Source organism: Pempheris klunzingeri, chromosome 23, assembly GCF_042242105.1.
Source record: "Pempheris klunzingeri isolate RE-2024b chromosome 23, fPemKlu1.hap1, whole genome shotgun sequence".
Lineage (NCBI taxonomy): Eukaryota > Metazoa > Chordata > Actinopteri > Acropomatiformes > Pempheridae > Pempheris > Pempheris klunzingeri.
Window position 1 is genome coordinate 763,430 of NC_092034.1, and position 14,015 is coordinate 777,444.

The window sequence follows — 14,015 nt, forward strand, 5'->3', positions numbered from 1 at the left end:
AGCCACCAGACTCCATTCATAAAAATAGTCATTTTAGAGCTAAAATCCCTGTTTTTGTGAATGGAGTCTGGTCCCTTATGACGGCTCTAAGTGGTGAAAATATTCTAAAAACAGCGTCCACTTAAACTGATGTTGATCTTTTAGGAGGCTAAATCCATTTCCCTGTCCCCCCCCAGGTTCTCTGCAGACCCCCCAGGTTTACTCCTTTTCTCCTCTAAGTGTTTCCTGTCTCATTTTCTTCTTCTTTGCCGTTTGTTACCTTCCTGTTTCCTTCCTCGTCCTTTTAGCTTTGTTTCAGGACTCGGCCCTGATCCACCAGTGTGTGTGTGTGTGTGTGTGTGTGTGTAAGTGTGTGTGTGTGTGTGTGTGTGTGTGTGAGTGTGTGAGTGTGTGTGTGTAACTGTGAGTGTGTGTGTGTGTGTGTGTGTGTGTGAGTGTGTGTGTGTAACTGTGAGTGTGTGTGTGTGTGTGTGTGAGTGTGTGTGTGTGTGTGTGAGTGTGTGTGAGTGTGTGTGTGTGTGTGTGTGTGTGTGTGTGTGTGTGTGTGTGTGTGTGTGAATGTGTTTAACAGCCATTTAATCGAACCCTGATAGTCTTAATTAGAGTCTTCCTCGCTCCCTGGAGGCTCATTATCCCTCTCAGTTTTCCTCTTCTGAGGGCCGGAGGAGGAGGGAGAAGAGGAGGAGGAGGAGGGAGAGGAAGAGGGAGAAGAGGAGGAGGAGGAAGAGTAAAAACCAGAGTGAAGGCTCCACCTTGTGGTGAGAAGCACAAACTGCACCTCTGAATTGATTCTCCACCAGATTCCCGACGCTGCCGTTCAGGTTTTAAAGGTCGTTTCTGAAGCGAACTGATGTTTAAAAGTGAAAACAATGAAATGTGAGATATTTAATATATTTATCATTTAGTTCTGAGCAGGTGATGAAGCACAGAAAGGTCTGTTGGTGTTAATATTAAAGTGGCCTCTGAAGGATTAAACTAACTGACTGGTACAAAGAATAAGAACTGTAATCAGTCCAGGACACATTTAAGAACAAATAATAATAATAATATTAATTACATTTTTAACGTTATAAACTCATGAAACGCACTTCGACACACGAAGGTTAAAACAAATTAACGAATATCAGACGTGAAAATGTGACAGTAACTTTAAAACTCCATAAATAACCAGAAAAACTAAAACTGATATAAACTAATCAAGTATTTATTTTATTTGCTCTGAAAATCTTTTGAATCGAACATTTAAAAATATTTCTGCTCAGATTTTTGTGTCTGCGTCAGTTTTTAGCATCAGTTTGATTCTGAACTAATCACGTCTGAGTATTGATCTGTTAGAAATAAACAGATCAGTTCATCTTCTGACCAAAGTGACGTCTTAAAATGTTTCGATCACACGCAGCTCGACTCATTTTAATCGATCGTCCGCGGCGCTGCTGAATACTCGACTCTGATTGGTCGATTACAGCTGCAGCTTACTGACGTGGACGTCGTTCTGATAGCAGAAACTAAAAAATCATTTCAGATCTAAAACGGATTTTGGTTCCGATACTCTGGAGTGAACATAAGAGTTCGTAAAGTCAAATTAAAGGTGCCAAAACCAAGAAGAAACTCCAGACTCGTACGATTTTATCATCACATCGAAACTTTTACTGTAAATAATGAAGTTTACAGACTTCCTTTATACACAGATGAGTGTTTACTACCAGCTGCTCTTGGAAACTATTGATCATTGATCATTTTGATCAGGTTATCCGCTGAGACCATCATTTCATCGAGCGTTGATGAAACACCAGTTTGTTGAAGAATCTTCAAACGAGTATTTTCCAAACTTTGTTAGAGTCTGAAGACCTAAAAAAAAGAACTCAAGCGTAACTTTCCGACCGTAGCGGCACCTTATTTTGAAGGATTCGTCTGGTGTCATGTGACTTCCTGTTACCTTTTGTCTTTGTCACATTAGATTTAAACTTTTGCTCTTATTTTTATTTTAGGCGACACTTGATTGACGGACAGGAGGCGACTGGGCATCGTGTTGGAATCGTCCTTTAATGTTTGTTCTTGTGTCGTCAATTTATCGATAAATATCTTTACAGCCGTAAAAACCAACCGATAAAACACCTCGGCAGCTCGTTTTTAATCCTTCGGTAGATTCTCTTTGTGATGAATCACATTGAACACTGGAGTGGATGTTTGAAACCTCGTTGTGATCATTTACAAACAAACTAAATATTGATCATGTGCCAATTAGTTAAAAATAAGAATTGATAAATACGTTCAAACCAATTTATACGAATTCGTCCAGATTTCTCGTCGTTGCAGCCCCAGAAAAAACAGACGAGTCACATTTGAAAAGAATTATTTAAACTACGTACAGACACACGGCAGAAAACAGCATTATGAATCGAGGATGGACGACAACGGAAGAAACATTTGTAATCATCGCAGTTTAACAAAATATTAACAGAGGTTTAAAAAAAAGAAAATCAGCAGTTCTTTAATATTTTATTCATCAAGTCCCCAAAAGTCTGAAATGTCATCGGTTCAGGCGTGTCTGCGCGTTCCAAACGTCGAGGGGCGCCTGAGAGTCCGAATGGGCGTCAATGGAGGAGTTTGAGTGCCACTGGTTCTCGTCGGACCGCGGGGAAGACGTGACGTGATTGTCCGCGGGGGGCTGAAAGGCTCTCAGAGAGTTTTTTGGATGAGAGTCAACGGGGACACTGTGTTTTGAGGAGGTCTCAATGGGGGACGGAGGGTCGGAGCTGGGGTCGAAGTGGTTGCACGGTTTTGAGTCAAAGTCAGCGGGGCAGAGACGTTTTGAGTGGGAATCAACGGTAGGTTCGGACTGAGAGTTGCACTTTCTACGTGGTGTCTGGAAGGCAGAGGAGGATAAGGCTGTGTGGTTCAAGTGTTCGTCAGTCATGGTGCTGACAAAGCTAGAAGAATGGACGTCAACGGGTGGCACAGGGCTTGTACGATACAAGTCAACGGGTGGCATATGACCATGGGGTGATCTTTCCTCGTGATTTACTAATAGTGATGCCTCATCTGTCGGTCCCTCTGAAGCTGCGCTGGAAGAGTGGATGTCAACGGTAGATTTGGGACGTTTAGGGTGCATGTCAATGGGTGACAGTCCGTCATCGGGAGCCGTCGTTGGCACTGAGCTGACTCTAGAGAGTGAGATCCTCTCTGACGTGTCCTCTCTGTTACTGGAAGAGTGGGAGTCAATGGATGAAACAAAAACAGGAGGTGATGTGTATGTGTTGCATTTGGCTCCTGAGAAAACATCACTACCTGCCCATGGGCCTTCAGCAGAAACACTGCTGGGAGGATGGAGGTCAACGGGTGCTACCTGACAGGAATTTGGATTTAGAGTCTTATTCCTGCAACCTCTGGAGGTAGAGTCAGTGTGAGCTGGCTTTTCTTTGGACCAATGGAAATCAGCAGGAGATGAAGAATTCACAGGATGCAGATGTGGTAAACACTCAGCTGACCCAGGAGAAGAATGGGAATCAACGGGGGGTTTGTGACTCGTGGAATGGATGCCAGTGGTCAAAGCGCCAACTTTAGAGGGAGCAGTTAAATGGGAGTCTGTGGGCGCTAAACGACAGGAGGAATGCATGTCAATGGCTGAAGTGGTGCTAGTAGAGGCCAGCTCTCCTCTCAGTGCCAAAGTGCTCGTGAAACACCTCTTCAGCGTTGAAATGGGAGGGATGGCCTGGTTACCTTTAGGCAGCGCGCCACCCAGACGGGGGTCAATGGGGTTGGAACTGAAATCAACATAAGAATTTACACATATTGGGTCAGCATCAGCAGAGGCGTGAGGTGAGTGGAGGTCAACAGGAGAAACAGCTAACAGGCGTGGACTGGTGGAGTCTTTGTGTTTTAATGGCGGCGGTGTGTTGCGGTTGTACGGCCTGACCGGACTGGCCTGCTTCAGGAGCGGGGGGGCGTCCCGGCCCTCCTCCCGGACGCCGCACGCCTTCAGGCGCTCCAGAGGAGGTAGAGGCGGGACGGAGGCACGACATGTCGGCGAGTCAAAGCCCCGATTCTGGTCTCCGACGGCGTCGTCGTCCTGGCTCGAGGTCGGACTCTGAACCCTGCGGCGCTTTTTACTGATGTCGGACGAGCAGCTGGACTCCCGGTTCAGAGCGAGGTCGCTTCTGGGGGGAGCGATTCCCTTCAGGTCGTTCAGGATGGTAGTCAGCAGGCCGCTGTCAGGCGTCGACACCCCAGAGTCTGTTTTGAGAACCAGATCCATCGGCGCCGCGGCGTCGTTCCCTCCGGTTGGCCGAGAGCCGCCGACCACAGACCCCTCTCTCATTGGTCCTCTGTCATCATCAGACTCCGTGAGGGCGGCGCCTTCGTCGACGTTCTCCACGTCCACGTCGTGATCACTGTTGTCGCTGTTGTCGATGGCGATGGGACCAGCGGCCTCGGCTCGGCCCCCCGGTTCGGTCTCCGACCCGTCCGACCCTCGGTCCAGGATGTCGACGGGAAGTTCGCCGATGTCGGCATTCAAGGCTCCGCCCACGTCGGCGGAGGGCACCAATGGGAGAGGAGGAAGGTCGGAGAAGTCGACGGTCTGCTGGCTGCTGAGCGGACTGCTGCTGCTGCTGCTGACGTTGTTGGTGTTGTTGACGCCGTCGTCGTGGCTACTGTCGCTGTCGAGGGTGATGATGACCGGAGAGCTGACGGAGACAGACGGTAAACGATTCAAACTGATCAATAGTCGTCAGTAGCACCACATTTCTTTTACATGTTTCAGTAACTTTTGACTGTTAGAAAATATTGATCGACTGTTTTATCAAAATAAGTCAAACAACTTCTTAAATCGTTCCATCCAACCTGCTGTGCTGCGTCCTGCGGTGCCGTTTCCTGCGGCGTTTGCGAGCGGGCGGCTGCGAGGCGTTGGAGGTGATGGTGCCCTCGTAGATGATCTCCACGCTGGGACTCCGGTCGTCCCTGCACCTCCTGCTGCTGCTGGAGGAGGAAGAGGAGGAAGAGGAGGTCAGTGCATGGACCTCCACTACACACTGACTAACTGTCAGTGAACAGTCAGTTTATTCAATACAACAGTCGTACCAGTGCCGTTTCCATGGTTACCACATAGAGCATCGCTGGCGTTACCGTTAACGTCCCTTAAAAAAACCTTCTGTTGGTTCATTTCTTGATAATGGACAAACAGGAAGTGTTCTCACCTGTCTCCGCCGCTGCCGTCCCGGTGAGCATCCCTCCTTGTCGTCTCCCTGCCCCTCCTCCCCTCCCTCCCCCTTCTCCTCCTCTCCTTCTCCCGTCGCTCCCTCCTCCTCTCCCGGCGGCGCCCGCTGCTCGGCCTCCATGTCGGGTCCTTGTCGTCGCTGTCCAGGTGGCGGCTCTTGTACTTCCTCTTCCCGCCGGGTTTCTCCCCGTGGTGGGTGTTGCCGCGGTCGCTGGGGGAGAACGAGGGAGAAGGTGGCGTCTGTGACGACGGCGGCGGGGAGGAGCAGAGGGGCGAGGAGGAGGGGGAGGAGGAGGAGGACCGGGAGGGCGAGGACACAGAGGAGGTGAGGGGGGACACCTGGGAGCAGTGATACTCCCAGCTGGAGTCCGGCGGGCTGGGCGGCAGCGGCGAGCCCGAGTCGACGCTGGAGTGAAACGGCGAGGGGGAGTGCGAGCGGTGACGCATCATGGCGGGATAGATGGAGCGGTTCGGGTTGTACAGGGTGCCACTCTTCCTCAGCCGGTCGCCGCTCCTCTCCCGCCCTCTCCTGCTCCTCTTCCTCCTCCTCTTCTCCCTCGCCGCCTCGCCGCCGCCATGCTTCCTGTCTCTCCAGCTCTCCCGCCGCTGCTCGCCCTCGCCAGGCGTGGCCGGGCTGAGCGTGCACACGGAGTTCCTCCCTGAGCTGCCCGACCACGACCGCCGGACCACCTCGCCGTCTTTCTCCTCCGGCTGGCCGTCCTGCTCGCCGCTGTAGGCGCCGGACGTGGAGGGAGGGATTGTGGGTAGGAAGGAGAGGGGAGGGGCAAGGGAGGGGAGGAGAGGAAGCTTCTCCTCCTTCTCTTCCTCCTCCTTCTTCTTCTCCTCCTCTTCCTCCTCGGTGTCGGAGGAGAGCTGCACCAGCTCCGGCGTCCGCTCCGCTATCGGCTTCTTGTATCCGACGATCAGACACTCCTCGCCCTCCTCCTCCTCCTCCCGCTTCTCAGCTGCCTCCTCATTGGCTGCCTCCTGAGGGGCGGGGCTGAATGACAGCGGGGCGAGCGAACACGACGGCTCGGCGGTGGAGTAGGAGGGGCCCGGCGTCTCGTCGTCCCACGCTGACAGGCTGAGGCAGCTTCCCGTTTGGATGACATCGTCGTTGGCGTCCATCGTCGCCGCCGCCCTCCCCGGCAGCCTCTCCTCTGACCTTCCTCTTGCCCGCCTCTCCTCTTCCTCGCCCTCCGAGATGGCGATGACGGAGCTGCTGTCGGTGGAGCTGCTCGTCCCGTCCAGCTCCATGGCGGCGGCCGGCGGCTCGTACACCGCCTGCAGGTCGTAGTTCTCCAGGCTGAGCGGCGAGCGGGCGAAGCTGACCAGCTCGTGCAGGAAGTGGTCGGTGCGCGCCAACAGGAAGGGCCGCAGCTCTTCTTCTATGGTGGGCGTGTCCTCCAGGCCGTGGCGGGCGAGCCGTGCCATGATGATGCGTTGGACGATGTCAACCAGCGAGCCGTGTGCACCGTAGAGCACCGTGAGCTCCCGCCGCAGCCAGGGGCGGAGTCTGTTCAGGTGGACGGGGTTGCGGCGAAAGCTTTCTGCTGAGATGTCGCGCTGCTGCTGCCCCTGGTTACTGTTGCCGTTGACCCCGGCAACGCCACGAACCCGAATGGCGCTGCGGTAGAGGGCACGACGGAACGCCAGCGTCTCTCTCTCCCTCAGCCGCCGCACGGTTCCACCCTCCCGCTGCAGCCGCTGCCTCGTCGCCAAACGAGTCATCAGCCGCCGCGACGCCCGGTCGTTGGGCGCCGCGGGTGCCACCGCCCCCCCGAGGCCCGTCAGCCCCTCAAAAATCACCCCCCGCTCCTCCAGATCAGCCCCGCCCCTCGTTCTCTGCTCTTCCAGCTCCTCGCCGTCCTCGCTGTCCTCGGCGACCACGGGCGAGATGGCGGGATGGTGAGGAAGAGGAGGGAGAGCGAGGGGAGGAGAGTCCAGGTACCACTCCCACACCCCTGCCCTCCGGCCTCCACCTCCTCTACCCCCCCTCTCCCTCCGCCGCCGCCTCGTGGTCGTCTCCCCGCCGTCCGCCCCTCTGTGCCGCCTCAGCATCAGCCTCATCTGATGGTCGCTCCTCGCCGCCGAGGCCATCGCCGCCACCATGGCGACGGTGGCGGCCACGCTGCTGTTGGCGGGCGCCGGCCGCAGCGTGTACTCCTTGAAGTCGTCCTCGGCGCGGACGGAGTGCAGGATGGAGGCGAACGGCTGCTTGCAGAGCGGACACTCGGCCTTGTTGTGCGACCACTCCTGGATGCACGGGAAGCAGAAGCGGTGCAGGCAGCGGTCCAGGTAGGCCAGGTTGTTGAAGCGGTCCAGGCAGATCGGGCACTTGGAGTCCGGCGACGCCTCCTCCGCCGCCATCACTGCCCGCGCCGAGGCCGAGGCAGCAGCGGAGGAGGAGGAGGGAGGAGACGAGGCGGCGGCAGGGGCTGTGGTCGTGGTGTTGTTGGTGTTTTTCCTCCTGCTGCTGCGACCGCCGCTCTCTCTGCTCCTCTCCTCCTCTTCCTCCGGCTGAGCGCTTCCTCCCGCCGCAGCGTCACGCCGACGACCGCGCAGCTTCATCCTCGTGGGCGCCATCACCTGAGCACAGACAGGTCAAGAAGCATGATGAAGAACAGAGATAATCCTGCCACAGTCAGGGGTCTACTGATGCTAAGCTAGCAGAGCTAAGCTACGCCCTGTTTAGTGATGATGAAGATTAGTGATGTAGATCAGTCAGAGGTCTAGTGATGCTACAGTAACAGATGCTAAGCTAACTGCTTTCACTTCAGTCTGTAGTCTTTTCCTGCAGGACGGACCGACTCTCTATCACTGCTAGCAGGTTAGCACGCTAACACTGGCTAACAGAGGCAGGGGGCTCTGTTAGCATTAAGCTAACCGGCAGGCTCGGATGTTTTCTTCCCTTCTCGCTTCAAACTCGATCGTCAATATTTGAATCAATACCCTTTGATGGCAGAATCCTCCCCTGATCGATGTGATAGATATCGTCTCTGGATGAGAAACACGGGGGGGTCCTGTCAGCTTGTTAGCCTGCTAGCGTGCTAACACGGTTAGCTTCCCGTACCTGAGCTGAAGAGGACTCTCCAGGTCGCTCCGGGAGCTTCTCATCCGGGTTTTTTCTCCTCCTCCGGGCGGAATTTCGCACCGTGAGCGGCATCCGCCGTCCGCGGGGGGACCGGTGCTCCGGGCTCCGCTGCTCTGACCCGCTCACACCGAAACTCCCGCTAGAAACGGGCACATTTGTGTCGGGTGTTGTCGCCCGGACCGTCGGTACACACAGCTGGAATGAGAAAGCTGCCGCGGTGGATGATGGGATACCGACCGGACGGTCTGTTTTAGTCAAAGATCGTCAATAAAGAAGATGGCTGCTGTTTGTTTGTTGTTTTGTCTGTTTCTTTTTGAGAAATATCCAACTTAGAAAATTATTTTAACATCTTTAATTTACATCTGAAGGATCAGGTGCATGCGAAAAAAGACAAGAAAGGACAAAAATAGACAGAAGTGAAAAATAATTACATTTCTTTTGAAGTCATTAGGATGTTTTTTATAAATCACATTCTTCTATTTAGCGAAGAAGTTCCACTGTAATTCAGTTTTTGATGACTTTAAGAGCTTTTATATCAGAAATAAACTCACTGTGAAACACACCAAGCCTCTGATGTACTTTACTCTGGGTTTTTACATATTTCCAGGAATATGGACGTTATTAACCAGTCCTCCGTCTCTGCTGAGGCCAGAAACAACGTCCAGACATGAAGCCTCAGAAATGATCAGTAGTTTCATCTCAGAGTCCACGATCGTTGGTTTCAAGAAAAGAATGTGATAGATATTAAATTAACTTTAGATCTTCTAACATCTTTTAGTATAAATATAAAGCAGGTCTTTGGCCTCAAGGACTGACAGAGTAATTTTAAATACAATAAACCTTTGAGCAACTTCTTAAAAAATCTGGATTTTAAAAAAAGCATCTTTTTTCTACATGAAAACACCAAACTTCATGAAGGCTGTTGGTGTGTTTGTGTTTCTGCAAATGAGTGAGACCTCCCTGTGGTCCTCTCTGGCGGCTCAGTGCTGCCCTCTAACTGCCTGAATAAAAAACCGTCAAACCGGCAGAACAAAGCCCGGAAAAGAGTCGGTTAGACTTAAAGTTACTCATCACAGTGACGATAAACAGGAGATAAAACTCGTGGCGGCGGTGTTTAGGAGAATAGTTAACTTATTGTGTGGTTACTCGGTTATTAACGGGTGAAATGTAGTCTCTGCTCCGAGGCACAAGATGGCGGTGTGGCGCCACTTTAGAAACCGGCTGTGGACCGCCGATGAAACCCGGAAGTGGAGGGAGAAAGAGGCACTGTAAACAAACCGAAACTAATCTGAAGTAACTGAGACTTCCAGCGGAGTTAAAGCAGGATGATGACCGTCAGCAGGCGGAACCTGGACAGGATCTACTCCGCGGTACGTTCACCACACCTGGTCCCCATTAAACCGTGGTCAGGTACCGGACAGCGAGCTAATGGCTAACGGTTAGCTTAGCTTAGCTAGCAGCTGGCTAACATTCAGTTCGTCCGATTAGTTTTGAGTTTTGGTAAAATGTTAATTTCTTTGTGATGAATTAGTTAGTTAATGAGGGGGAGATTAGCGTCATGTTGTTTTTTAACACAGTTACATTAAATTATTGCTAGATTGAGACTTTTAAACTGATAAATACTCAGCTGTTTATGTTCATCATCAGCATTGATTCAAGCTTTTAAAAATGAGTGGTTTTATGAATGAAGTCTGGTGGTTTTGAAGAGAGAAATATAACTGGACCCATTCCAACACTTTTACTGCCCACCTGTCATGTAGACACCAGGGCCCGAACAGAGAGGACCCTGGGTTAAACTAACAGCCTGTCTCTGCTCTCCGTCTCTCAGGTCTTGCTGGCCGTTGTGGTCTTGTCCTGGTCTTACGTGATCTACGCCAGCAGGATCGCGTCTCATTGGCTGCTGGAGAAGAGGACCGCCCTCCTGCAGGAGGACTGACGGCGTGCAGGTGAGCCGAGTGAACGCTCACCTGGTGACTGGATACGAGATGAACAAAAACATCAGAATCCAAATATATTCTTCACAGCGAGACCCAGAATGTAATACGGACCCACATCCACAGACGTCCGTAGACCCGGACAGACGTCCGTAGACCTGGACAGACGTCCGTAGACCAGGACAGAGCTGGATTTCACACCTGTTCTCTCTCTGTCTCCTCTCTGGTAGTCCTCCTCTGGTCTCTTTAAACCCTCATCTGGACTGAGAGACTCACCTGGACAGAGTTGGACCCACTGAACCACCATTAAAACACCTGCTGGGCCTCTGAAGGCCTCCGGGTCTGATGGGGGGCGGTTGGAAGGTCCGTCAGGTTTGGAGACGTCTGCGGTTTTGAAGAGGAACAACTGATGGACCCCAGACACAAGGAATTCTGGGTAAACTGTCTGTTAAACTGACTTCAGACCTTCAGGACCACAGAGTCTTACGGGTCCTGGAACTGCTGGAAAGTCCTGGAATTAAGGGAAGTCTGTTCCAGGCAGGATTAAGACGTTGGGACGAGTCGGGGAGTTTTATTGTGTCTTCAAAGTGATATTTTTCCATGAGTGACTTCCTGGTCTGACGCTCGTTCTGATTGGTCACTGGAGGAAACCCTGAGGACACATTCACACTCACAGCTCATGGAAATAAAAACGTTTCAGTCTGAGAAAATCACATAAAAGTTAAAGTTAGTTACACGTGACTCATGTTATTATGGGTTATTTAGTGAATCTGGAACACTGTAATAATAATAATGCACTGAAACGAGTCAATGAATGGATCAGTCCATCAACAGAAAATCAATCAGCAGCTTTTTAGAATGGATTCATTGTTTTCAGTCATTTTTGAAGGAAAATGTTCCAACTTCACCTTGTAGATTCACCTGGAGCTCTGGACATGTTTATAGCAGGGTTATATCAATCTCCTCAACCACACCAGACTCCATTGACAAAAACAGACATTTTACACAAGAGTTGCTGGTTTACTGCTGCATCAATCGGTTAGTTTATTTGTGTTATTGTGTGTTACACAAATATTGTGCTGGATCTGAACTGACCGTTCAAGACACTAAACCCACAGAATAACACTGATGGAGGCAGCAGCAGAGCAGCAGCTCCTGTGTCCTGTTCTCTAAAATCCCTGTTTTAGTGAATGGAGTCTGGTGTGTGTGCTGTTTGTGGTTAAACCAAAAGGATCTTCCAGGTCTCTCTCTGTAGGGATCCTTTCTCTGTAGGGTTTTAAGATGTTTGTATCTGTTGTGTGATTTTATTTTGTTTTATTCCTCCTGGTTTACTTTTACTTTGACATTAAAGAGTTGTTTCAGCTCCTAAAGCCTCGTTTTATTCACTGAGATCCAAAAAATAATGAGTTTACAGGAAGATCGAGTCAGAGCAAAACCACAGATATGAAAGTGTGTGTGTGTGTGTGTTTGTCAGTGTGTCTGTCTGTGTGTGTGTGTGTGTGTCCTCTGATGTATTCAGTAACTAAAACCTCTGAAACACACACAGCCACTTGTTTAGTAATGGTGATGCTGTTTGATGTGTGTGTGTGTGTGTGTGTGTGTGTGTGTGTGAGAGAGTGTGAGTGTGAGTGTGTGTGTGTCCTCTCATATGTAAATGATCTCAACAGAATGGGTGGATGAGAGCGGGCGAGCGAGCTCAACAGACAACAGAGAGAGGGGAGAGAGAGGGAGGCTCTTTGGGTGAGTACTCATTCTATTAACAAAACACTTCAAACACACACACACACACACACACACTCTCATCTGTAATTAAAAACCAGCTCCCTTCGCCTCCATCTGATCCACAGAAGCTCTCAAACTGAAAACCAGATTCAGCTGTTAGCTTAGCTTAGCATAAAGACTGGAAACAAAGGGGAACTGTTAGCGGGGCTCTCCCAATAATAATAATAATAATGATGATGATGATGTCTGATAGAAGTTCAGTCTCTGATTTAGTTTTAGTTCACTGTGTGTGTGTGTGTGTGTGTGTGTGTGTGGTTTGACACACACACACACACACACACACACACACACACTGATATAAAGGGTAAAATATGTAACACATTAAATAAGAATTATATAATAATATTAATTCTATGTCATATATTCTAATTGAGGGCAGCCTGTTCTAAGACACTGATGGAGTTTAGGTCTCGTCTCCTTCCTCCTCCTCCTCCTCCTCCTCCTCCTCTCCCAGGTCCTGTTGACCTGTCGGCCATCTTGGCTGCTGACAGGTAAACAGATCTCTTCATCTTCGTCTCTTCAGGTTTCCCATCTGCTCGGCGCTGACACATGAATATTCAAGTCTGAGCCGGAGGAGACGTGAAGGAGGGAGGAAGAGGAAGAGGAAGAGGAGGAGGAGGAGGAGCAGGAGTCCACAGGAGGAAGGTTAATATCTGTTTTCTCTTTACGTGACCTCCCTCATCAAAATACTATTTTAAATCACTTTTTCAGTTTTTGCCCAAAACCAGTAAAATCTAAGGATTTTGTGTCACTATTAGCAAAACTGGACGTTCGCAAACACAATAAAGGTTGAAACCGCCTGTGTTTTATTATTTTTCTTTAATTGTCTTACAGTGAAAACACATTTTCTGTGGACCAGAACAGACGACGGGATTAGAACAGTAAGTTTATATCGAGTGAACACAGAACAGAACTTATCACCGCTTAAAGAATCTAAACTGGATCATTTAGTCACAATGACTGGATGTATTTATTTACCTCGTCCCAGTCAGGAGCTACGCTAACCTGCTAACAGGATGTTTCAGGAAACAGGGAGGCTTCTGACTAGTGAAACTGTGAAATTAGCAATAAAAGTTCCAGCAATGATTCTTCACACAGACGCAGAACTAGCTTTGTTAGACGGATTTCCTGCCGACCAATCAGAAGAGGTCACCTAATATGTGCCGGGCTCGACGTGACAGCTGACAGAGGAAAACAACCAAGATGGCCGCCACCGTCCTAAAGCGAAGAACAAACAACCGCGTTTTTCCATTATCGACGTGTTTCCACCAAACCTGCTGGCGGTTTACGTACAAAGACGACGTAAAGACGCAAATAGACACAAAATCGTGGCAGGCGGTTAGCACAAGCATTAGCCCAGTTAGCACAAGCATTAGCCCAGTTAGCACAAGCATTAGCCCCAGTTAGCACAAGCATTAGCTCAGTTAGCACAAGCATTAGCCCAGTTAGCACAAGCATTAGCCCCAGTTAGCACAAGCATTAGCCCAGTTAGCACAAGCATTAGCCCCAGTTAGCACAAGCATTAGCCCAGTTAGCACAAGCATTAGCCCCAGTTAGCACAAGCATTAGCCCAGTTAGTACAAGCATTAGCCCCAGTTAGCACAAGCATTAGCCCAGTTAGCACAAGCATTAGCCCAGTTAGCACAAGCATTAGCCCCAGTTAGCACAAGCATTAGCCCCAGTTAGCACAAGCATTAGCCCAGTTAGCACAAGCATTAGCTCTCTTGTCATCATGTGTATTCGTAAATAGACACAAATGACAGAATCTGGTGATCAAACTAAGAAACACGAGGTGCATATTCACTTCCTGTTTGGTGGAAACACGCCTCCAGATAGGTGTTTGCCGAACTTCTCACAGGATCTGATAAAAGTTTCATCTACAGTCGGACCCTCCGTCTCACTTAGGACGTGAAGCGAACACGTAACATATGACACTAACACACGCTAACGGTCTACAGAAGAGATGGCGGCTGGAGAAGGTTTGGGGGGG

The 14,015-nt window shown here is 50.2% G+C and overlaps 1 protein-coding gene and 1 long non-coding RNA gene across 2 annotated transcripts; one reads left to right on the forward strand and one right to left on the reverse strand.

Moving 5' to 3' along the window:
• Nucleotides 1-2,530: 2,530 nt before the first annotated feature.
• On the reverse strand, nucleotides 2,531-8,492 carry LOC139223170 (E3 ubiquitin-protein ligase Topors-like). Its single transcript, XM_070855142.1, has 6 exons — nucleotides 8,289-8,492; nucleotides 5,196-7,804; nucleotides 4,843-4,977; nucleotides 3,852-4,685; nucleotides 3,684-3,764; nucleotides 2,531-3,203 (listed from the first exon to the last, which is right to left on the reverse strand). Exons 1-6 carry the CDS (start codon nucleotides 8,379-8,381, stop codon nucleotides 2,531-2,533), a joined length of 4,425 nt encoding a protein of 1,474 aa, XP_070711243.1. The 5' UTR covers nucleotides 8,382-8,492.
• Nucleotides 8,493-9,567: 1,075 nt separating this feature from the next.
• Nucleotides 9,568-11,599, forward strand: LOC139223320 (uncharacterized). The gene is made up of 3 exons (XR_011585965.1): nucleotides 9,568-9,679; nucleotides 10,138-10,255; nucleotides 10,474-11,599. It is a non-coding gene; the product is annotated as an uncharacterized lncRNA (long non-coding RNA).
• Nucleotides 11,600-14,015: the final 2,416 nt, after the last annotated feature.

Excerpts from the sequence above, each read along its gene's own strand:
- LOC139223170 (XM_070855142.1), bottom strand. The coding sequence starts at position 8,381 with ATGCCGCTCACGGTGCGAAATTCCGCCCGGAGGAGGAGAAAAAACCCG. Across the intron at positions 7,805-8,288 it reads GAGAGTCCTCTTCAGCTCAG|GTGATGGCGCCCACGAGGAT; the intron begins GTACGGGAAGCT and ends GTCTGTGCTCAG. Across the intron at positions 4,978-5,195 it reads GACGGCAGCGGCGGAGACAG|CAGCAGCAGGAGGTGCAGGG; the intron begins GTGAGAACACTT and ends TTCCTCCTCCAG.